This window comes from Condylura cristata, unplaced genomic scaffold (assembly GCF_000260355.1).
Source record: "Condylura cristata isolate star-nosed mole 26May11 unplaced genomic scaffold, ConCri1.0 scaffold00028, whole genome shotgun sequence".
In the NCBI taxonomy this organism is placed as follows: Eukaryota; Metazoa; Chordata; class Mammalia; order Eulipotyphla; family Talpidae; genus Condylura; species Condylura cristata.
The window spans coordinates 24,438,294-24,462,667 of record NW_004567129.1 but is presented as its reverse complement, the minus strand read 5'-3'; the positions used below and the strand labels follow the sequence as shown (position 1 = coordinate 24,462,667).

General features: G+C 49.0%; 1 protein-coding gene across 1 annotated transcript; it reads right to left on the bottom strand.

Annotated features, from left to right (window-relative positions):
* Window positions 1–12,542: 12,542 nt before the first annotated feature.
* Window positions 12,543–24,374, bottom strand: CFAP20 (cilia and flagella associated protein 20). Its single transcript, XM_004690520.2, has 6 exons — window positions 24,054–24,374; window positions 15,829–15,908; window positions 15,009–15,120; window positions 14,272–14,460; window positions 13,473–13,583; window positions 12,543–12,965 (listed from the first exon to the last, which is right to left on the bottom strand). Exons 1-6 carry the CDS (start codon window positions 24,135–24,137, stop codon window positions 12,960–12,962), a joined length of 582 nt encoding a protein of 193 aa, XP_004690577.1. The 5' UTR covers window positions 24,138–24,374; the 3' UTR covers window positions 12,543–12,959.

The following is a 24,374-nucleotide window of genomic DNA, read 5'->3' as shown; positions in this document are numbered from 1 at the left end:
AGACTAGCCAGGAGGAACCCCAAACAGACCGGGATGGGGGGGGGGTCTGAAATTATGAGCTCGGTCCCTTCATTTACAGCTGGTGAGTCAGGCGCCCACTGTACACGCTTAGGCCAGCACTCCCAGACCCAGGGGCGCAGGGCTCTTTGCTTGTGGGGCTCCCTGTGCCAAGGTGCTCCTGGCTTATCAGTGCCACCCTGGCAGTGGCCCTGTGCCCAGCAGACTATAAATCGCCATTGTGTGGCCTGGCCTGGGCTCGCCCATACTAAAAAGGGGAAAGACAAAAATCTCCCTGCCCACCAGCTGAGAGCTGGTGAAGCAGCAGAGAAAAGGGGTCTTTATGCCCACAGGCAGGAGGGCACCAATCCCCCTCCCAGCCCCCTACAATGCCCTCTGGTGAAAGGACCCTTTGTGGGTGACAGAGCCCACCCCCACAAGAGGTGCCGGCAGTCAGCTCCTTGTGCTGTGGGGACTTTGCCTGCCCTGGTCGGAGGCGTGAGGTCACAGCCGAGGCCCTGAGGAGGAGGCTGGCGGCAGGAGAGGAGAAAGGCACACGCAGGTGCAGCCGCGCAGGGCTGACTTGGCACCTGCCTCCTGTCCCAAAGCCGCCAAGAGGCAGCTTCCTGCGGGAGGAGGGAGGCGCCCTGCCACCTCCCTGACTACAGCCCCGCCTCCACTCCCCTCTTCTCTGCTCCCCATGCTGCTTGCACTGCTCCTTCACTGCAGAGGGACTTTGCACTGCTGGTCCCGCCACCACGGCACAGACCCTGCATCTACGCTGCTCACCGCCTTCTTGGGAGCCCACTCCGACCAGCTCTTTGCCCCACCCTGCTTTCCCCCGTTCCCCAACACCCTTCACCTCACAGTGCACCCGTCATTCCCTGTGCCTGTTTGTGGCCAGCCTCCCCAGCCAGAGCGCAAGCCCGCATGGGTCAGACGTTTGCGGCATTTCTCTCGTTCCCCATGCCTGACACACGGTAGGTTCACGACGACTGTTTCTCTGAATGAGCACAGCATTTCATTGACCCTCTCTCTCATGCCTCAAAGGGAGGCACACAGGTTCTCCTTTCCAGACGAGGCTCTGGCTCTTTGGGGGTCAGAGTCAAGGCCACCTGACTTCAATAACAATGAGCTCCCTACCTGCTGTGACAGCCACCCCCACACACCACACCCCCACCTGGCAGGGCCACAAGCCCTTAGGCCAAGCTCCTGTCCACGACCTTTAAGGCAGCTCTGGGGCTGGGTGGCCTGGTCCTTTCCCTGCAGGTTGGAGGATGCAACCCCAGGTCCTCAGACAGCACTTGCTCCCTCCCTGTGAGCAGGGTGTGGGGGCAGCAGGCCACCACACCCTGCATCTCCCTGCTGTGAGCCTGGCAGTCCCAGCTGCATCTCCTCCAGGCAGCTCCCTGCCTCTCTCTGAAACCTTACACCCTGCCTGGAAAGCCGGTAGGGGCACCTGTCTGCAGGTGCGTCTGGGGGAGCACAAGTGAGCATGTGCAGGAATGGGCTGCCGGGATGGGGCCCTGGAGCCTTAGATATAAATGTGCCCCACCCCTCTGCAAGACACTGGCAGGAAGCTGGGGTGGGAAGGACGCCAGAGAAGGACTCAGTCGGGCTGGAGGAAAAGGTTGAGCGTGGGGATGCCAAAGGCGTGAGTCAGCCTTCCCTGAAAACCCAAAGAGCCCAGGGCCGCCCAGGGGGATGGAGGGCCAGGGGCCAGGTCCCCTGCATGGGTGAGGGCGGTCTGCCGAGGGTCGGGCCGAGGCACCTGGCCGGGGCCCAGGAACCTGTCCCTCTGAACCTGGTCCAAGGACCCGGTCCAGCAGCCCTGCTAGACCATGCTGGTCCCTGGAAAACGGTGTCCTCACAAAGGCCAACCTCAGGCCCGCCACCCATCCCCTAGACTGTCTTCATGGCCCTCCTCCACCCCACTGCCTCATCCCCATCCGCCCACAAATCAGGGAACGGCAAGTCCTTCACCGTGCCTGTGGGGATACCGCCCTACCACGCAGAGAAGCAGTGAGCCGTGGGGCGACGGTCAGCCGGCGGCAAGGCCAGGGATGAAGCCCGGCCCTACCTGGCCCCGCAGCACGGCACTTGGCCTGCTCTGGGACGAGTCGCTGAAGTGCTGTTATCCCTTGCGGCGCAGTGGGGCCCTCTGGCCCAGGCAGGTGGGGAGCCCACAATGAGGCCCCATCCAGTGCCCCTTCTCACCGCTAGCCCACCCCCCTGCTGCACAGGAACTTCTTGCAGCCCCCAAACTGCCAGGCTGCCCCCACCCACAGGCCTTTGCCATACTCTTCCTTCTGCCTGGAAAGTCACTTCCCCTTGCCAGCTCCTACCAGTGCCACAGCTCTCAGTGCAGACAGAGGTGGCTCTTCCCCAAAATGTTCCCTCTCCTTCCACCCCCATGAAGCTGGGCTGGTGAGCCCCTTTCTGGGCACCTACCCACCCTAGAAGCCACTCTTTGGGCCAAGGCTCAGTGCCAGCTCCCAGAGCCACAGCCAGCACACAGCAAGGGCTGATGTTGGGGAATTAGCTTCCCATGGTGGAGAGACTCTAGGCTTGGGGGCAGGTCCTGGGGGCACTCCCCTCATTTCTCTCAGGCCCTCCTTGGTGGCTCAAGGTTGGGTGGGGGAGGAGATGAAGAGCTGGGAGAAGGAAGAGGGGGCCAGACTGTCCCCCTCTATTCCATTAGACCCCATCTTACTTAGTTCCCAAGGCCCTGTTGCTAATGGCCTCCTTCTCTCTGTATTTCCTTATTCAAATTCCTGAGAGAGGGTTTCATGGCCGCATCCTGGGTCAGTGACCAGCCCAGGAATTCACCATCTAGTCACCTTCATCCAGAGGCCTGGGACAGGTCACATTCCAGGGGGTCAATTATTCACTCAAAAATTAATTCATTCAGGGCCTTCCCTGGTGGCCCAAGGGGTTAACTCTCAGCACAATGAAGCTGTCCATAGCCACTGCAGCACGAGTTCAGTCCCCAGCCAGGGAGCTGACCCACATGGCGCAGCAGACCTCTCCTGTCTCACCCACTGCCCTCTCAACAGTGGATTTCAGTCAGACTGGGCTGTTCTGCTCCCCACTCTGTCTCTGGTAGATCTCTACACCTCTGGCCCACACCCTAGCTCTTGTATGCATAAATAAAGAAATCTTTAAAAAACATTCATTCATTCTGAAAATATTCTCTGAGCACAAAACTTGTGCTGGGCACCATCCTTGGTGCTGGGATATACAGGGAAGAAAATGGACAAGGGCTCTGCTCTCTTGGGGTGCACCCCCAACGGCTCATCTCTCCTCCCACATCTCTAGAAGTCTCCATCTGCCTCACTGGTAAAGATTTGTTTCTCCACAAAACCGCTCCTGGTCCCCTCAATACAGGCATCACACGGCTGGGGCCCAAATGGGAGCTGATCATGAAGATGCCTGCGAGGCTGATAAAAGGAAATCAAGGGCTGTCACCATGACAACGTCCACGTCGGCTGCGCCGTCACCACGCATATTCTGTTCACTCCCAAAGTCAGTCCCCCCACAGCCCACAGAGGTGCAGTCACTGCTGCACCTCCCATCCCTGTAACCCGGGGAGGCTCTGTGAGGTCAGCTTCCCACCTGAGGTGGCAGGGCTGGCAAGCAGCAGAGCCGGGACCCCAGCCCTATGGGGGCGGGCTCTACTGCAGGGGGCCCCGGCTTCCCCAGGCCCGGAGAGCTCCCATCACTCATGTCTACATGACTCCACGGCAGAAAGGACAGTGGCACCAGCAGCCAAGGTTTCCAGCAAACTTGCTTTCTGGATGGTGCTAGGGAGGAGCTGGATGGTGCCTTAGAGAGGGGCACAGTGACCATCGTCCAGCAGCCTCATCCTTTATAGGCAGCTCGTTCAGCGATGTCACCCCACCCCCACAGCCCCAGCCTCAGTCACTGCTGCCAGTGACATAGGGGCCAGTTTCAGGAGGCCGAGGCCACTTCCCTACCCCTGCAGCCCATCCAGACTACACTTAAGTCTGTGTCTTCCTGACCCCTCTCTCCTTCACAGCCCCTGTCTGGGTGAGGGCCCAACTGCCCAGGCCCAGCCACTGCTGCCTCTCAGCAGGCCCATTCTGGCGCTGCTATCCCACCCCCATTTCAGGCTCTGACATGGCCGCCCGTCTCCTGGTGAGAAGCCAGTGACCAACTCAAAATAACCACTTCCCATCCGTCCCTCGAACACAACTGTCTTTCCTGGGGAGGAAGACAGCTGCAAGGGATTAGGGGTAGAGAACAGAACCAGAGAACCCCCCACCCACAGTCCCAGGCCCAGGCCCACACCCAGAGAGCCGGAGGCCAGGCAGCGGGGACGGGGATAAGGAGTGGGCACACCCCTCAGCCAGGGATGCCGTGCCCCCTCCCCCCAAGTCCTCTTCCCAGGGTCAGGGAGGTGAAAGAAGAGCGCTGAGGATGGCAGCCACCCCCACCCTAGCACCCAGCTGGTCCGCTAGTGGCCAGAACTGAGCCTACCCAAGCCTGGGAGACTGAGGAGGCACATGGAGACGCTGTGCTGTGCGCGGGAAGGCCTCTGCTCCCGCAGCCCCCACCCTCCCTGCAACCTGCATTTCGGCCCAGTGGCCACACCTCCTAGCCACAGAGGCCTCCTGGACAGCCTTCTACCCTCCTACTCCTCTAACAAGACTCAAAGGCACGGGTGATTGGGGATGGGGAGCCCACGGGGCTACACCTGAGATGGAAAAATGTGCAAATGAAGAATGATGTAAACAATAAAGTAAAAGCAATTCTTTTTAGTGTGGAAAACAACAAGAAGACGCAAAAGCTGGACACTACTCTTACCTGACCATACCCCACCTTGACCCGTAAGTCTCTTGGATGCAGATCCAAAGGCAGATGACTCAGCTAGAGGAGGGTCTCTCTGATTCCCAGGCCTCCCTGAGCAGTGACCCCTCAGCCAGGGCCAGCCCCGGCCGAAGGGCAGAGGTCAGTCCCTGGCGAGGGCTGCCTCAGAGTAACAGCTGGTCCCCGTTGGTCCGGAACGGGGCGCTCACGTCTCAGGGCTGCTGCCTTCTCTGGGGACGGTGCCTCCATGATCAGAGCTGGAACCTGGCCCTGACGTCACTCTGGTTTCGCCTCGCCCGCCGTTCCCACCTGCTAGCTCTCCCCCGCTCTGCAGACCACCCCCTCGCCCCTACCCTCCCATTCTTGGGGCGGCCAAAGTGGGCTTTCTCACTCTGCGCTTTGTCACAGGAGTTCTCAGGCTGTACTTTGAGGCCACCCACCCCTGCCACCTAAACACACAAGAGAGCTGACATGTCAGCAGGGTCATTCCCCTGGCGGCAGCCCTTTCCCTCTACCCTCAGCCTTTTCCTTCGACTTCATCCTTTTAAGAAAACCTCCCATTGCATTACCTTTGGTAAGCCATCCCCTTACTTTTTGCAACCAAGATGACATCTATGCTGACAAAGAAACATCACCTACTTTCTCCTGTGTGTTACTTTATCCTTTCCTCCCTTGCTTAAGGGGCTGAGAGCTGAGGGGAAGGGAGCAGCCCAAGGAAGGGGGTTGCCAGAGGGGATGGAGGGGCCACAGAGTTTCTATCTCCTGTATCCTTTGTAAGAAAACAACCCCAAATTCTGCTTTAAAACCACCACCATTTATGCTCCCGTTTCTCCCACCTTAGCTGAGCCCGCTGGGCAGTTCCACTGGTCTGGCCACCTGTGCAGCACGTCCAGCCGAAGTCAAAGCCGAGTTTCTTGTTCCAGCTCGTCTAGGGCCTCCTGCTCCTCCAACACCCACCTGTCCGTGGGTTCTTCCGCCAAGGCCCTTCCAGCAGAGTAGCCTGGAGCCAAGAGCTTCCACCAGTTAGAAGGCAGAAACTTGCTGCCTTAAGGTCTGTGGTTCAGTCAGCCCAGAGCCAGCCCGACACAACCCACTCCTGCTAAGAGGTAGTGGTCACGCGGCTGGCCCACTGACAGGCTGTCAGAACTTATATGGGTGACACTAGAAGCAAAACCTGAAAACTCACAGCGATACTTCGGGTGATGGGACTACAGGTACTTTGCAATTTTCTATTTTTACATTTGAAAAAAAGAAACAAGAGATCAAGGGGGCAGCTGAGATGAGCATCAGGCCCTGTTCTGAGCAGAGTGGTTTCAGGCTATTATCATGGCAGGTTCCTTCTGGCCCCAGGGTGTAGGCCTCATGGGGCCCTAAAGCAGGAGAGGCAGTGAAACTCCCTGACACCTGTCCCCCCTGACGCCTGTCCTCCCCGCCCCCGGCCCCCCTGGCTGGCCAGAGTTAACTCCCTTGGAGTTTCCTAAGGGTTCAGTGTCCTTTGTTCTAATGAAGCAACCCCTGGAGGGCTCTGAGAGAGCTGCAGGAGGGGGCTGGTGACTTGAAGGATGAAGCCATGAGGAGAAGCTTGGAACCTGTCCCATTCCCCACGTTCCCACTCTCCAGAGGCTGAGCGTATTACTGGGGACATCTATGCAGTGGAAACACCCTAAACCACAGGGTTTGGAAAGCTTCTGGAGAGGTGAGCACATGCACGTGCTGGGCGAACCCCAGGCACAAGGACAGAAATCCCTGCACGCGGGACCCTCCCAGACCTTCTTCTGAGCCCTGTGTCCCTTTCACCTGGTTCTTCCTCTCTATACTTTATTAGATAATAAACTAGCAAACTGGTTTTCCTGCACTTTATCAGCCATTAGAGAAAATTACCAAACCAGAGAAATATCCAATTTGTAGCTCAAACAGGAATGCGGGCAACTTTGGGGCCTACCACACCTCTACTGGCAAGGGGTTAGGGGGGCAGTTTTGTGGGGCTGATGGGATCTAATGCTAACACCAGGTAGAGAGTCAGAATTGTAGGACACCCAAGTGGTGTTGGAGAACTGGCCCATGGGTGTCAGAAGTACTGTGTAAAGTACTTTTCTTTTAATACGATTTCACAGATAAGGCAGGGCCTCTGAGGCCCATGGACTCCCCAAGGAAGAAGTGGTAACCACCATGGGTCCCCCATTTGGGGAATGGCTGGTGCTCTGAAGCACCCTTCAGACCTCAAGAGCTTCCATGGGTATGTGGGTACATCGCGACAAAGCTAATGCCCAAATACCACAGGGGAAGGCCCGTGGCCCCTAAGGGCCTCAAGAAGCTCCAGCTTGCTAGGTTGCTGGGGCCCCCTGGGAGCAGGGGCTTGGGGCAAAGGGCAGAGTTGCTGAGAAGCTCTGGGTGTAGAGCACCTCCTCTCCGTGTCTGGTTACCAGCACACTGACCAAAGTGAGCACCACCTTTGCAAATGAATTCTCACCCTAACTTCCTTCTAATTAGCACAGGGATGTAACAAGCAAACAAACCAACCCAAACCCCCACCTTCTTATTGTTGAAATAAGTTCAGAATAAATGACAGGCCAGGAAACATCACACAGGTCCAGCTGCTCCCATCACAATGGGGCAGACTGACTCTGACCAGGCCAGTCATCTAAGGCCCTGAAGTTTCAGCCTGGAGCTCCTAAGGGACGGCAGTTCGCCTCGCCCCCACTCACACACTTAGCTCCTCTGTCCACACATCCGTGTGCTCCCCGTGGAAGTGCATCAAAACGGAGTGAACCCACAGCTCACTGAGCTTTAGGAAGCAGTGGCATCTGCACGCTTGACAGTCACCTCTGTGCTGTCCATCACACCACCTAGTAGCCCGAGGGAGAGAGAACTGCGCTCTCCCGTGGTTACCTCTGAGAGCTGCCGAGAATCTGTCTGACATGTTGGCTTAGGTCAGTGTCCAATACCAAGAAAAGAGGTGCCCGGCTTGCGAGGGTGTTATAGGGTTCAAGTGAACATGAGGGCAGACAGGAGGGAAGGAAGCTTTGGAGAGTGACTTGGAGCACAAGGGCTAATGTGTGCATGGACTGATACCTCTCAGAGGTAACCACGGGAAAGCGCAGTTCTCTCTCCCTCGGGCTACTAGGTGGTGTGATCAACAGCAGAGGAGACTGTCGAGCGTGCGGAAATCGATGCCACTGCTTCCTAAAGCTCAGTGAGCTGTGGGTTCACTCCGTTTTGATGCACTTCATGGGGAGCACACGGATGTGTAGATTCTCTTTTACTTACTGATCTGTTTTCCCTCCCCAAAACCCAGATTCACAACTTTATGGAAGAAAGGGCTGGGGCAAATCCAAGTGATGAGAGAATTCATGAAAGCCCTTGCTAATATTACCCTCATGCAATAAAACAGCAGAGGCTCTCGGTGACATTTACATCCTTTCAGTAAGGGGTTCTGTCAAGTGCATTTCCACATCCCACCCTAGCACACTGTTTTTGCTTTGCTTCAGACACCATGGAGACCAAGAGGCACAATTTTTCCAAGCCTCATGCTCTATCCAGATGTTTAGTGTCTTGCAGATTTGCACTGGGAGTGCCTCTGTGACAACCCTGGTTTGCACTCCAGGACTCCATGTTGTCAGGTTCTTGAAAAGGCAGAGACACCCAGGTTATACACTAGAAACTATAAAAGGAGAGCAGGGGAAGTTGCCATCTGTAGCTGTGCCTGGGATGAATTAAGCTTTTCTTGCTTCCTAGCACCTCACTTCTCTATTCTCAGAGAGTCACACTTACTTTTGTGTCCTTCAACTTGGAGCAGCTTCCCAAGAAACACAAAAACGACCAGGTATTAACATGTAGGTTTCTGGGCTGGATCTAGATCTCCCGAAAGAGAAATCTATATATTTTAATAAGTTGGGCCTGAAGAGCCCACATTTTATTAGGTCAGGATGAGGTAATCTGGATTTGACTTTTTTTAAAATTGGAAATAGAATCAGAAGAACATATTCAACTGTGTGTGTAATTTAAATAGTGATGAAGCAAACTCATGTGTAAACATTAACCAGGTTAAAAAATATTGTTGGTGTCCCTGGAAGGCTCTCTTAAGAGCCTCACCCATTGCCTGTGTCTGTCACCACTCTACCACTACTTCCAAGTAAAAAGCACTCCTAACTTTTGAGATTGTCACTTGCCTGTCACTAAAGAATATTATAAATAATGCATCCTGGAACAGTATTATTATTGTTTTGCCTAATTAAAAATTGTAAAATGGAACCAAAACTTTGCACTATGGTGGTGGTATACTCGCTGTTGCTGCATTTGTTCCTTTTCATTGCTGTATAGTATTCCAAAATGTACAGTGTCTACAATTGAGCTAATCTACTATTCGTAGACATCTCTTCCAGTCCAGTTCTGGGATCAGTTTCACATGTTTTATTGTCAGGCTACTTCTGATCCTCATATAGCAGGTCATGAGTTGTTCAGTGATTGAAGTGGCCAACGTGGAGGTTAAACTGCCCAAGTTTACACCGTGCTTCTACCACCAGGGCTATCACTGTGTGAGCTTGGGCACACTGATCTGAGTATTGGTTTTCTCATCTGTAAAATGAGAATAATAGTTCCCATCTCAGTGTTTGGCAAATCTGTAAAATACATGTAAGGTACTTAAAACTGTGCTCAGCCCAAATACTTTCAGTTCAAGAACAGAGGTTGCCTTCAATTTTACATCATCATCTTTGGAGTTTCCATTTACCATGAATATGTTACTTTAAAAAAAAAAATCTTTGCAAAAAAAAAAAATCTTTGCCTCACAGCTTTTTACCTTCAGACTCAGGCCCTGGAATTCAACTGGGAAAACCAAGCCAGCCTCACTGCTGGAGGCTGTGCCGAGGCAGAGCTGAGTCTAGTCCTCGAGCTGCCTTGTGCAGCCAGGACTGGCCTGGCTATCTGACTTGTCAACATCCTTTACAAAAAGACACAGCCAGCCAATGAGGTAGGTGGACACCGATATGAGAGGACTGGGGGGGTTTATGACTCCCATCAGGTAATGCGGCCCTCTTTCCAGCCTTGTCACTATTACAGGGACTAGCCCATCTCTCTCTGGGCTCAGGTGTCCTCATCGGTAAAATGGGTGGTGAAGGGGCTGGGATATGAAGGGGCTGGGGTAAGAAGAGCTCCGAGACTTTTTCAGCGAATCCCCTGGTACTTGAGGCTTTGGGCTGAAACTGCTGAGGTGCGAGGGGAATGAGCTTGGGGGCTGTCCTTATTGCCCCAGGAGGGGACTGATCTGGCCCGTCAACCTGCCAGCCTGGATGCAGGCAAGCAGTTAGTGAGTCAGAGGCAAATAGTAGTGGATCTGTTCTTCACCAAGGTGAACCTTTTGGGATGGTTACATGCCTGTCCCTGACGTTCATGCCAACTAGTAACACCCCATTTGGACGACTTCCAGGGAGTCAGATAGCCAACTCTGCCTGCTCTAATTTTCATGACCTACGGTCACTCTGGCCCAAGCTCTGTGAAGAGGCCTTAGCTGAGCAGCCTCCCTTCCTTCCTCCTCCCTTATCTTCCCAGCTAGCTGTCATCTTCCTGGTGAGCTGAAAACTGAGGGCAAGGGCCAAGCAGTCAGTGGGGCCACAATTCACACTGGCCCAGGTCCAGCTTAGATAATCCATCCCATCACCCTCGACGCCCCCTCACTTCCTCTTGGGTGGACACATGAAGCATCTGGGCACTCAACAGCTGCCGCCTTCCACCCCGAGGAGGGTGGTGAGGTAATCCCCATACATAGTCTGACAAGTGCCTCAGGGTGAAAGGGGCTCTGTGTGGAGGAGAGTGTGTGACTGTATTTCTCTGGACTTCCAGGAGCATTTTGCTGATGTCCTGGCACCAAAGAGAAATGAAAAGTGAGCCTGGGTCTTCTCGCCTCCACAAAAGCATCTTTCATCCCACAATAGACTCTAGATTGGAAGGAAGATTTCATGATAGAGTGGCCAGACACAAGTGGCTCTGCTGAAGTCACCGACCACCCCACCCCCCTTCATTTCTGCGAACTCATACTGTGACCCAAAAAGCTCAGTAGATAGGCACGGGCAGGCTGACACCAGGAGTGCTGACATGCTTAAGGGTGGCAAAGTGCGCAATACACAGATTTGACTGGGGCTGGCTGTCACCTGAGTGGATGGGCATTCACTGATGCTGTATGACTGGCGATTCTCAAAGGCAAGGGGCAGCATCCGCGGGAAGGGCCGCTCTAGTCTGGTCGTTAGCAGGAAAAGAACAAAGTCGTCTTGACCGAGCCCACCTAAGTGTCAGACACTGGACAACTGTGAGGAGAAATGAAAAGTCCGTGTCAAAGGCGGTAGCATTGGAGCAACTTTCTCTCCGCCACCAGCTCCCCTTGCCCACCTCAGAGGTCTGGCTGTGCTTCTCCAGAGCACACGCCGAAGGATAAGGGGGCCAAACAGTGCTCCTGCCAGTTAGCCGGTACGAACGTCAATTAGCAATATGTGCTTTCACTTCTAATAATCAAAGTCAGAATGGTTGGTACCCATAATTCCAAGGTCATTCTTGTGGAAAAACCAAACCAAGATGGAGTGCCTGGGAGAGCACGTGCCTAAGATGACCCTTTTGTTGTTTTTTTGACATTCAATTGATTATGTAAATAATGCTTTTCAAAATTATTTTTATAATACAAGTGCACAAATAATACAAAAACCATTTTCTCCAGAGGAAATCATTGGCCTAGTTCCTTGCAGCCTTCAGGATCATCTAGGTACATGTACATTTGCTCTGCCCCGCCCCCAAACTGCTTTTCCCCCGTTAGTGTTACACACAAATGAGTTGCACCATATTTAGAGTTTAACTTTTGCAAGTGAATTGTGTGTACTGGGGTTATTCCACTAACCAAGGATATGCCCAGTAACTGTGAGGGGGGTGAGTGTGCAAATTTTCATTTTCCTCATGTGATTCTAGTGTTTAAAGAAATATTTTGCTATATGTCCCTAAATTCAAGGCAAGCCCCTCATCTGGAGGTCAGGTACGAACACCGTGATCTATACCAACCTGAGGAACACTAGATATGCTGGTTCCAAAGAGCATGTGGGGCCTCCTTGATGGCACAAGGGGTTAAGTCTCAGCACAGTGAAGCTATTGAAGCCATCCACAGCCAAGGCACCACAAGTTCCTTGCCCAGCCAGGGAGCTGACCCACAGGGCGCAGCAGACATCTCCTATCTCACCCACTGCTCCCCTCAGCACTGCATTTTGGTGGATTTCCTGTTCTACTCCCCACTCTGTTTCTGGTGAATCCTCTCACCCCCACCCCCTACATCTCTGGCCCTGGCCCACTCCCCAGTTCTTGTATGCATAAGTAAATAAATCTTTTTTTTTTAAAAAAAGCATACATAAAAAAAAAAGCACGCATGATTCCAATACCACACCTTCACAAGTGGTTAAGAGCAATACGACTTTTATGACATTTTGTCTGAAGTGTCACTTTGAGCCAAAATCTAATATGCTTCTTCTACTGGTGACATGCTGCTTAGGTTTTCCTCTACCTAATTTACCCTGAAGGCTGTTCCAATCAGTATACACAGAACTGTCCTGTTCTTTTAAGTTTTACTGCAAGCTATTTCACAGTATGAATGTTTGGGAAGGTCTTTGGAAAGAGTAGTATTTTCGTATGACAAAGAAAAGAGAAACATCATCGTTAAAAAAGTCACAAATTAAGAACAAATTTATAAACCAAGAATATACCATTTTATTCATTTCCAAATTATTACACAGCATTTACATACATTCAGATAATATATAAAACAAAGAACAAACCGTAGCTAGAAATATAGGTCTGAAACTGCCTTATGGGACATCTTTAATTCTGCAGTTCGGGGAATCTCTCCCCCCCGCGCTGGGGCAGGCAGCAGGATAAACCCCAGCATCCATGGACAAAGGATGGCTTATCCCTCACTGTACTTACACTGCAATTATGGCATTAGGGCATGGTCACCGGCGTCCACGACAAAGGACACCAAGTCATAGATAAAAGAACCATAGCACAGTGAACTAATATAAATATTTGGTTTTTGCATTGTCCTCCAGATAGTTTCTTTTTAAAACTAAGAGTCACATCCAGGATCTATCCCTTGAGTTGCACTCCAGTTATTGCTGGAAGGAAAAAAGCAAACAAACAAAAAACAGAAAAGAGGCATCAGTTTAAGTTATCAGAAAACAGATGGTCAGAGTCACCTACCTCTGTAACACTCAAGGGGACTGTCAGGCTGTAGGGAAAGGCAAATACGCCGGCAGCGGACATCATGAGCACGTCCCCAACCCAACGTGTCAGAAGGGCCCCACTGGCTGAGAGTTACTCTGGGGCTGCTAAAGAGGTTCGGGTGAAAGATCCTGTGATATTCTTCCAGGAAGGCCTGGGCAAGATGCAGCATGACGCCGCCCAGGAGAGGCAGAGAGCAGTAACAGAACCTTTCACAGGCTCACTGCTAGGCAGTGCTGACGTAGAAGACCTACGATCTCATGATGCAGAGGGAAGGTTTCGAAGTGCCCACTCTGAGCCACAGACAGAGGCTCGGCAGCTGAGCTCAGAAGAGCACACTCACCAGCAACAGAGCTTCCCCAGCTCACTGTCTGGCCTTCCTCTGAGGAAGGCCGGCTTACCTTTGCCTTGTTCTGAACTGGGAGATAAAGTTTGAACTCTGCTGGCAGTTCATCTTCTGAGTAGAGTCTGTCTGAGAAGTAAACCCGTCGGATACGGCAGTTTGCATGGATCTGTGGGTGCAAGATTTATTTTCAGACTTTAAACGTGATTACCCACTCTCTTTTCCCAATTCTCCTAGAGCCCTTCTCAATGTGCTATCAGCTACTCATCTGATCTATTTCTCCCAGTCTGAAAGTACACTGGTATTGAGACTAGCGACCACGGCTTCCAGTGGTTTGAACCTCAGACATGTGGCCTGTTGGCCGAGCAGCTGTAATTTCATACTGTTGGAGTAGTCACTGTATCCAGGGAGCCTGCAGCTTTCCTAAGTTTGCTGTGGTTGAGCCAAGACAGGAGGCACCCGCAGATCTCAACTGAAATAATGTGTGTACTAGATGGTTTGAGAAGTAGGATGTAGTATCTCTTCAGAGTGCAAAGTGATTTGGGAATGGAAAGAATTTCTTTAGGTGGACTAACCTAAATAAAGAACTATGAAAAGTGAACATTTGGGCTGAAGAATAGTTTCTCTTGATAAATAAACAATAAATAAGCTTCATCGCCTTGGCATCTCCTCAGCTTGGCTTGGGTACTTCAGGCAAGACAGAGATTTTGCTTGCTATATCCTCCCCATATGTCTAAGACCTCTCTGACGTCAAAGCTCCCTGCACAGTGACTGGGGAACTTTAGCCAGTAACCAACACATGAGTATAGTCACCCCCACCTCCCATTTGGGGTTCCACAACGAAAAGGAGCCAGCACCTGCACTCTTAGGGTCTCAATGTAATTTGTGCCATATGCCCGCCGAGTGAAGTCTGACAGGTTGAACTGAATCTGGTTCCAGCCATCATCCAGCCGCATGGGCATGGTGCAGATGAAGGGTTTGACGCGGGTGGTGCTCTGATAGTTACTTGCCCGAAACCGCCGACGCACATTTTTGTCATCTAGTACCTGTAAAATACAGGGAAAGGAGCCACATTAACTCCATCTTGGAAGGAGCAAACAACCTTTGTAAGACAAGGACCTGAGCTCCCACAGCCCGGTTTCCCAAGGCTGAAACCCAAGGGAGAATAAACAGACCAGTACAGGTCACACGGATGCAGATGGCCCGGAAGTAGCAAATTTATCTTGTTTGTTGCCAAGACAACACCAGCTGCTTATGACATATGACACACCCTGCAAGCCCTCAGACCACAGAATGATTTCATAAACATTCTTCCCTTTAGAAAAAAAAAATAAATTACTAGAGACCACCAACCTCTCGTATCCATCAGTATTGCCCAAATGCACATTACTCTAATCCTGAAGTTTTGAAATGATTAGACTTTCTGAATTCTTACTGTTTCTTTAAAAGCTCGGCATTTAATTTTGATTACAAATATCAAGGGTCTATCAAAATAATAAAGGTATAGCAGACACAGAAAAGAGTACGTAGTAGAGATTTAATACTTCTTTCCCCTAAGTAGTCAAGAGCTACACATTTATGGGCAAGTACTTACCTGAACTTCAAATGTAAAATATTTTTTCAGATTTTTGATAATCATGACAAGGAAGGGAAGTTTAATTCCCAATGTCTTCTTTGGGTCTGCAGGACATGTGATATATGTGGTGCTGTAGAGAAAGGAAACACCAATAAACACACTACTTTCCTTTTCATGTATGGTATGCCAGCAATAACACATAGTCCTAGGATGAAATGAAAAGCAGAGCTAAAAGATCACATGCATCAGCCAATGATGGCAGCTCTTAAGTCAGCTGACACTTAAAAAAAAATACTGGACTATGAAACAAAAGCTTCACCTAGGACTAGATATCAACAATAAACACTTGAAAACAAAGTCAGACCAGTGTATCTAGTGAAAAACTAGCCAGACCAGTGAAAGAAGATACAATTCTAGTCCAAAAGGATCGTCAAATAATAAAAAACAATACTGACACGGCTGTGGCACCAGAGACCACATTGGCCATAAGCTGGATCATCGGGCAAGAGGTATCCTCGTCCCCAGACACACCATGGGTCAGCAGTAACCATAGCAGCTAATGCAGACAGAGCGCTCACTTCCTGCCGAGAAGGTTCTAAGTGTTTTAGAGACATTCATTTATTTAATCTCCACAATGACCCTATAAGGAAGACATACTGTCGTAACCCCATTTTGCAGATGAGGAGCTAAGGCGTGGGGACGCGGTAACGTGGCGAGGCAAACTCTAAGCAGAGGGCTGGATGCACACCGGGCAGTCTGACTAGTCTGCACTGTTAACTTCTATGATGGGCAGCCCCGCGGGGTACAGTGTGGCTGGGGGAGCAGAGTGGCACTCTACCTGACATTGGTTCCTTCAATCTCTAGCACCAGGGACTGGATGTCATTATCAGTGATTCTTTTGATGTGGCCATTCCGCACCTAAAAGGAAGAAAACTAAACTGGTTAGTAGTGAAGTATTTGGTCAAAGCTTTGTTAAATTTTTGAGGGCTTAATGGGTCCATTTAAAGAAAACCACAGTGGCCCGAGAGGCATCATAGAAGTCTGTGACATGGTATGTGAGTTAATATGTCAACTATGCTATCACCTCGATATAGGATCTGATCAACCACCACAGGAATTGCAAGTAACTTGGTAATGCGTAATCTTCCCAAGAAAACAACTTAGTTCAGATTAATCTAACATTTATTGAGCACCTACTATGCACTGAAAACATTCGTGTACATTCTCTCACTTAATTTTATCAATAACAACAACCACAGGGTGCTCTCTGGTGGTGCAACAGGTTAAAGCACAATGCTATGGCGCTGTCCCCAGCCACTGCAGCACAAGTTCAATCCCCTGCCAGGATGCTGACCCACATCTCGCCCACTGCTCCTCTCAGCAGTGTATTTTGGTCAGTCCACCTATTCTGCTCCCCCACTGTCTCTGGTGAATCCTTTCACTCCTCCCCCACCTCTGGTCTGTTCTTGTATGCATAAATAAATAAATCTTAAAAAAAAAAATCGCAAAGTAGGTAGTATTGCTTTTACTTCACCAATGTGGACACTGACACCCAGGAAATGCAAACTAGAGGCTCCCCAGAGCGGGAGTCAGAACAAATGCCCAGACTTTCCACAGCTTCACACTGCCTCTTACACATCTTTGTGCCAGAAAGGTCAAATGCTGAGTGTCACTGGGGAAGAGGATGGCAACTAAAAAAAAAAGAAAAATGCATTACTCCCCTAGGTCTATTCTTATTTCATTCTTATCTTCTTTCCCCAAGTTTCTACTTTTTCAAATATAAATTCAAGTCCCATCTGTGCCATACACAGAAGCCTGCACCTTCAGCCCACAAGGACTTCTCTCTGAAGGGTTTTTATGGCCTATGCAGCCTAAAGTACATAAATCAGCACTTACACTACTTTTTTGGTACTACTTGCTGCACATACACAAGGTATGTGATAGAGAGGAATCAATATTAATAGATTCCTTCTCTCAATATTAAGAAAAGAACAATTATCAGACTCTTAAGTACCTAATATGACCAGAGCAGATAGAAATGTACAATAGCATTTTAAGAAAGTACTGTACCATTATAGTTAAATCTATTGAAACATGAAAAATATCAACATCCTATTCTCAGTCTAGAACAGGCCTCAGAAAGACAACCAAGTTGTCTTTTTCTAGGTATAGTGAAAATGGCCACTCATCAGCAGTCATATTCAACAGCTCCATTATTTGGCTCTCCGTCAGATTTGCATACAGGGAGGGAACAGTGCTGAGTCTGTGTGGTGAGCATATTTGCCACCAGAGATTATTAGTAACATGGCATTCAGTGTCTTTGAGCTGTCATTGTGAATGTGATCCACTGTGGTGTACTTAATGATGCCCAGGTGACATGTAACGTCACTACCCATTTTCCCCTACAACATGTTACTCTTATTGCCTCAAAAAAGTATAAGCTCAAGCATCATTTTGTACCTTCCACAATGCTTAGTACTGTGCTAGGAATAAACTAAGCTTTAGAATTTTTGCTAACTTCTGGAATTTACAAGAACAATGGCACAAATGAATAGATTCAAAGTGGATTTTTTTTTTTTAATTCCTGGATAACATACCCACCATGGAGTAAGATCCTGAGGCATAGATCACAGAGCCCATTGGGCCAGCAGTGTGAAGAATGCTTTCCCACAAATTGCTCTTCGTGCCCCAAAAAGCACCATCAGGAGCAAGAATGTTCATTGGATGGCCCCAGACCTCTGCCAATGTAGCATTTCTTAGGATCTCAAGACACAAACATCACATTCAAGTGCTTCTCAAACAGAGCTGATGATATCCAATGCCCCTTCTGCTCTGAATTCTGGGCCTCTTTCCAAGGGAGATAAAGAGCACAAAGGCTTGGGCCTATGCAGCGCACGCCAACGCTACCCACCTCATTCCCCAGCCAGTGTGGCAATATTCATCCTTTACTTACTAGCCCACAGCTGTTATGGAGAACCAGGAAGACTTGATGGTGAGGGAAGAATTAATTATGAAATTATTTCCAAATAAATATGCAATCACATATTGGTAAGTGCTAACAGTATCCCAACAAGATGCAAACACTAATTTATAACATACCACTAATATTGGTCTCTATAACATAACTTCATTCTTTCTTTAAAGGTCTCTAATATAAAAAGCAGGTGGCTGAGTTGAAAAGATCAAGTTAATGGGCCTAAGGGCTCCTACTGCTAGAAGGCAGCATGCGGCAATGCCCCCAACTCTGAAAGCATGGTCTCAGTTCTTATAGCCCCAGGGGTCTCTCAGGCCAGAGTCAGCAAGAAGTCGCTGGCAGCTCCAGAAAGCCCAACCAGATTTCACAGGGAGGAAATGTTAGGAAACTTGTGCTGCCCATCTCCCATCTCCAAGTGTATAGCCGATGACTTCATCCAGCAAATCCAGCTATTCAGCCCTCACAGGAGAACACAAAGCCTGCGCTGCAAGCAGGAGTCAGACTGGAAGCCAGAACAGACTCTGTAGTGTCCCTCAGTTTCTGCCCCAGTTCCTGGATTTTCAACAACTTTTTAAAGAGATACTTCCTTCAGCAACATCTGATAACCACCACTGAACAAATTTAATTCTTGCAAAATTAATTAAAAACGTATCCATCCTATAGAACAAGAGCACCTAAAGGAGAAATGACAGTATTTTCAAAGGAATACTCACCAGCCCTCCAGAATTTTAACTTAGCTTGTGGCGAGACAAGCTAAATAGAGCCTTGCCCAAGGAGCAAGTTCAGTCCTCAGAGAAAACACAAGCATTCCCACATCACGTACTGCCAGAGCTTTGAAATCAAACTTAGTTGATTTGCTAGTAAAATTATGATTTTTCCCCTTTATTAAGTTTAGAGGGCTACAAATACAAACTCATTGGAAGAAAAGGGGGGAGGGTTGCATGCAATGCATCAAGAGTTAGTGTTTTAACAGTTAAGTAAATCCCCAAACCTTTTGTCTAGGCTCTGAGGTGGGACCCAAGTGTAAATTGGAGTAGCCAAGTTATCAGTCTTCCCCCAACCACTGTGGCACTCTGGGTGTCACTAGTTCAAATGATAAAGGTCTTCAGGAAGCAACTCCCCCCTCCTCATCTAGTTTCTGACAAAAACATAACAAGGTGCTTGGTCTCAGAAAGCAGCAACTTCCTTTCCTTAGGCCTTCCAGTTCAGAGGTCACTAGGCAGGCCTGGCTTTGAAATGGAGAAAAAATGAACTGGTCAGCATTTATTACTCATGGTGGAAGCAGGTTTTATTTACTTTCCTCTCTAAATTAGAAAGTGCCAATTGTTTTTTCTTTTTAAGTGTTCTTTTTTTTTTTTTTTAAATTTCATTAACTACTCCCCCCACCCCAACCATGAGCTGCAGGTAGTTTAGGAGCTCCAGAACCCAGGCAACTGGCAGGTCAGAATGTTTCTCAGCCTCTGCAGACACCCAGAAGGGACTGTCAACCCTTTACAATCACGCCCAGGTTTCCCATGGTTGCCAGGCAGTTAATAAAGAGCACTGATTTGTATTTCAATGTATACCCCAGGAAGGAGGAGGGAAGCTGAGGAGGGAAATACTACTGGGGTAGAGAGGTCGCTGGCCATTACACTGTATTTCTGAGAGCTTTAAAGTAACAAAAGTAGTATCCATTCCCCATCCCCAGTTTTCATTTTCTGGCTCTACCCACTTACCCGGCTGACAGCTGAGCCCCCAGCCATCTGGCATCCTCGTCTTAATGACACATGTTCCAATTTATGCTAAGCCATTAGAACTGTCCGTGTTCAACAGGCAAGTTTCTGCCCTAGGCTACAGCTTGAATTCCAGTCAAAAAACAAGCAGAGGGAGACCTCTGTAGGGAGAGCTGCGCATAGCTCCAACTCAAGGCCTGGGCCTCACAGGCTAGAAATGGCCAAAGGTTTCTTCCCTTTCTACGCTTAACAGGCCCTACTCCAGACTGCAGAATAACAATTCTAGGCATACACAAACCTCTTCCTAACAGTACACTGAAAGAGCAAGTGTAACTAAAGCCCACACCGTCTCCAATTCTAGTAAAGGCTGTTATTCAGGATAATAAAGAACATAGAATGACCTAGGAAAATCAGGGGGAAAAAATAACCATGCCAACTCCATGTCCAAAGTCACTCAATCCTACTGGAAACTCCGTCAGTTTAATATGTACCAACAAAACTTGCTAGTTAAGAGCTACAATGGGAGATTAAAAAAAAAAAACTGTTTACTGTTTAAATTTGGAACAGGAATCTACCACTCTAGCAACAACACCACAAAAATTCTGGTTCTGTCATTTGGTTTGGGGATAGGGAGATCAGCAGCTGCTGAGAGACAAGGCAAGAGAAAAGGAGGCTCTTGTGTGAATTAACATCCTCATCTTGTGCACTTTCAGGATCTACCAGAGACAGAAAGTTGTTTTATACAGACCAAAGTGGAATAAGAGCCTTCTAGTATTTTCTTTACAAACTACTCATAAGAGTCCTTTAATAAATGTAATCTATTTGCTTATAGTCTTGCCAGAAATTTAGGTCTTAATAAGTTTATTCAAGTGAATGACTATGATAAAAAGGAAGTAGAAATCCTATGAGTAGCTATAAATAACAACCTGGAGGGTCAAGAAAGAGCTCTCTGATAAAGTGCTTTGAACTAAGGCCTGGAGGCTGATGATGAGGTACAGGCGTGGGTTTCAGCAGAGGGGCCAGAAAATGCAAGGCCTTTGCCTGAGGGAGAAAGAACAGGCTTTTAGTCAGAAGGGGGTCAATGCTCAGAGCCCTATTAGAGATTCCGGACTAGGGAAACCATGGTCCAATGAACACTTAATTTCAGAATTGTGGTTTTAGTGTACTTCCTACTCATAGGCATCTGACAAGGGTCTCAGTTATAAACTTATTTACTCTAAGCAAATTCTCAGTTCCCTACCCTAGTTACTGCTATAGGCCAAACATTTTATGTACATCCTCACTTGAGCTCTACGACCATGTGGGGGTCAGTCTTATGATGAGAAACTCAGTAGTTAAGTACTTGTCCAACATTTTACACAGCAGAAAACAGCCAGGACACAAACCCAGAGAGTCTGATCTCTCCAGCACTGGTGTTTCAGAGCAAGACATCATACTTCCCCTTAAGGAACGTGCCGTCTACCAGGTGACACACAGCAAATAAGCCGCTGCCACACCGGGTGACAGAGCATCACTGGAGACCTAAGGTAAAACTCCCAGTGAAAGGTTTGGGGTTGAAGAATGAAATGGGGGGCAGGGGCTCTGAATATCATAGAATGTCAATAAAGGGCAGGGATTCAAACACAAGCAAGTTATACCCACAACAATGGAGTTTGCAAATTCACTGGTATTGTGAATACAGCAGTCACAAGCTCATACATAAAGATAGAAATGGGAGACACAGAGCCTAAACAGAAACCAAACCAATATACCCAGAAATCAATTTGTTTCAAATTACGGAATATCTATCCATAAACTCAATAAATAAAATAGTGAAGTTCTGCGCTATCAAAATAATAACTACAAATAAGCACCACAGCCAACATGTACCTACTAGCAAAAGGCAGGTTCATACCTAAACAAATGTAGACAGTGTCTCCTTCCTTCCATCAAACTGTGCCCTTATTACAACTTTGCTTATTCCTGGAGCAGAGAAAACGTCTTCAGAAAAGATACCTCATCTTTCTCCAAAGAGATTATCTCCTCAAGTCTATACAATGCCTATCACTTCGCTGTTGCTCAATAAATCTTTGATAAGTATATCAATTCCCAGTGTTTTCCTGGCTGGATTCTCAATATTTCCTCAGGGCTTTATATAACATAGCTAAGAAAAGGCACACTATAATTATCTATGATTTGGCCCCAAACTTTCCCTTTTTCTCCCTTTCCCTCCCTTGTGGGAGGGAGTTTCCCTCCTTCTGGGAGGGAATAGAATTTCCCAGCTATTCTAAATAGGAAGAATCTCATGTTAACTGCTGCCCTTCTCAGCAGTGTATTTCAGTAGATCTGCCTGTTCTGTTCTCTGATGCATCCTCTCACCCTGTACACCTCTGGCCTGTACGCCAGTTCTTGTATGCATAAATAAGAAAATCTTTAAAAAAGAAAAGAAATAAAACTTTATTATTATGAGGCTCTTCTTTAACATGGGTGTTCTTCTAAAGGCTTTCTTTGACAAAATGTGTTTTATTTACTCCACATAACCCAGCTAGTGGATCAATGTTTTCACACCTGTTTACATCTGTAGGGCACCATCCGACCTCTAGTGGCGTTGTTAAGGGACACATGGAGCACCATGGTTACTCTTTTATATACCGCTGTGTATACATGTTGACTAGTCAAAAGGCTGCCTTTGAATAAATGAAACAAAAGATCAAGTTTAGAATGGTTAACTCCAGAATGGTTAACAGGTCCAGGGTGTGCAACTCTCGCAGAAGTCTCACCCCATAGAAACAGTGAGGCCTTCCTACCACTGGAACTGTTTCAGTGTTAGCACATTCTCTGAGCTGCGCCTAGGTCAAATCCTATTCTCTATTTCATTTGCCTCATGCTGACACTTTACAGTTCAGCTTCCAAGTCCAGCTGGCACACAAGGCCACTCCATGCATCCTGACCACTTATCACTAAGCCAAATCACAACTGGGAAGTTGTTATCCTCATGAAGTCGCTAGGTACACTTCCTCCAACTTCTTTTTGTTGAGCTGCATTTTCAGAGTTTGCAATGTTTTAGTCCAATGTGAACTAGTCCATGGTACTGAAAACTTCAGCGACACAGGAGGGCAAAAAAACTGGATCATCTTGCTTATGGACAGAATCTTTGGGAGAGGAAAGCTGGTGAGATTTTTCATATATGGATAAAGCTAAACTCATTATATGCAGATCTTTCCGCTATTTCATAAAAATAACATTAACAGCACCCCATCCTCAGACCTGCTCTGAGAATGCATGACTCTGCTGGTGCAGAAAGCTGGCCAAGTTCTCTACCAAACTATGAAGCAGAGTTCTCTTCTATGGGTGCAGAAAGACAGGGCGCTGTTCTGGGGTGAAATCCACTTTTTTTTTTTACTTCACCTACCCAAACCACTTATTTACTCTACACCCAGCTCTGTAAGGCACCATTCCAACATACCACCTGTCTTCATGCCCCCCCCCCCCACCAAGGAGGGCAGTACTAAGGATATGTCCTAAATCACTCACCTACATTAAAGTGATTACCTTAACTCCTGTTACAAGAGGGTGAAACTGACTATCTGGAAACTTACACGAGAAGCCAAATATTAAAGTAAAAAATGCAGAGTAACTCTGAGGCTGAACACACATGCCCCACTACTCAACATCCCCCAAAAGGTAGACATCTCCTGGGGGCAGAGAAAGGAGCTTCTGGCAGGCATCTGAATGAAGAAGCGGCGTGTACAGTCCCTGAGCTTATTCATCGAGACAAGACTGTCACCATTTTGCAACTGTCCTAATGGAAAAAATCAAGAACTGGAGGCACACGACAGAAGGTCCTCAAATTCTGGCCTGTTTGGGGTCAGCTGCAGGAAAGAAGCAAATGAATGTAGCCCAGGCACACTGCTGTCTGGCTGAGCCTCCACTAGGGTGCCTGGAACAAAGGCTCTGTGTCCCGCACCCTACATTGTGCCTGGCACAAATGAGGCGCCCAGTAGCTATCTGTGAAATCAGGGGACAGCAGTTCCTTATATAGGTAGCTTCGCAAAGCTGACTCCCGAGAATGTCTGCGTTGCCGCGAGAGGGGCACTATCTGCCCCACGACTCGATGGGGTGTAAAGGCTCAGAGGAGCCGAAGGGGCAAGTGAAGTCTGCATGGCGGGGCCTCTGCCCGACACACAGCGCGCACGGCCGCGAGACACTCCTGTCCTGTCACAACCTCCTCACACGCCCCCACCTCGAACCTCAGTCCCGCCAGGAGTGAGGACGGGGCGCAGCAGTGACCGTTCGGCCTCCCCAGGCCTCAGCTACCCTCCACTCCGTCCGCAGAGCCCGGAACATGAGTGGGGCGCAGCCCTGCACCCCACCCCGCCGCTGAGCCCGGCCCCTGACCTTTTTGTCCCAGATCTGCAGGGGCTTGCTGCCGATGCTGTAGAGGATGGACAGGAAGCCGCTCTGGAACGTGTTTTTGAACATCTCGCCGGCGGCCTTCTCCTCAGCTGCGCCGGAGCCGACCTGACCGCGCGCCGAGTGGCGAAGGCAAAGCGACGACCGGGGCTGGTCGGAAAAGGGACACTGAGCTCGTGGCCCCCCGGTCTGAAGTACGGCTTGATAGACTCGGACGCAGGTCGCGGCGTTCGTAAGCTTTAGGTCTCAGAACAAACCAGCCTAATCTGTATGGAAACCACAGCAACTGTCTCCCGCGCCGCTCTC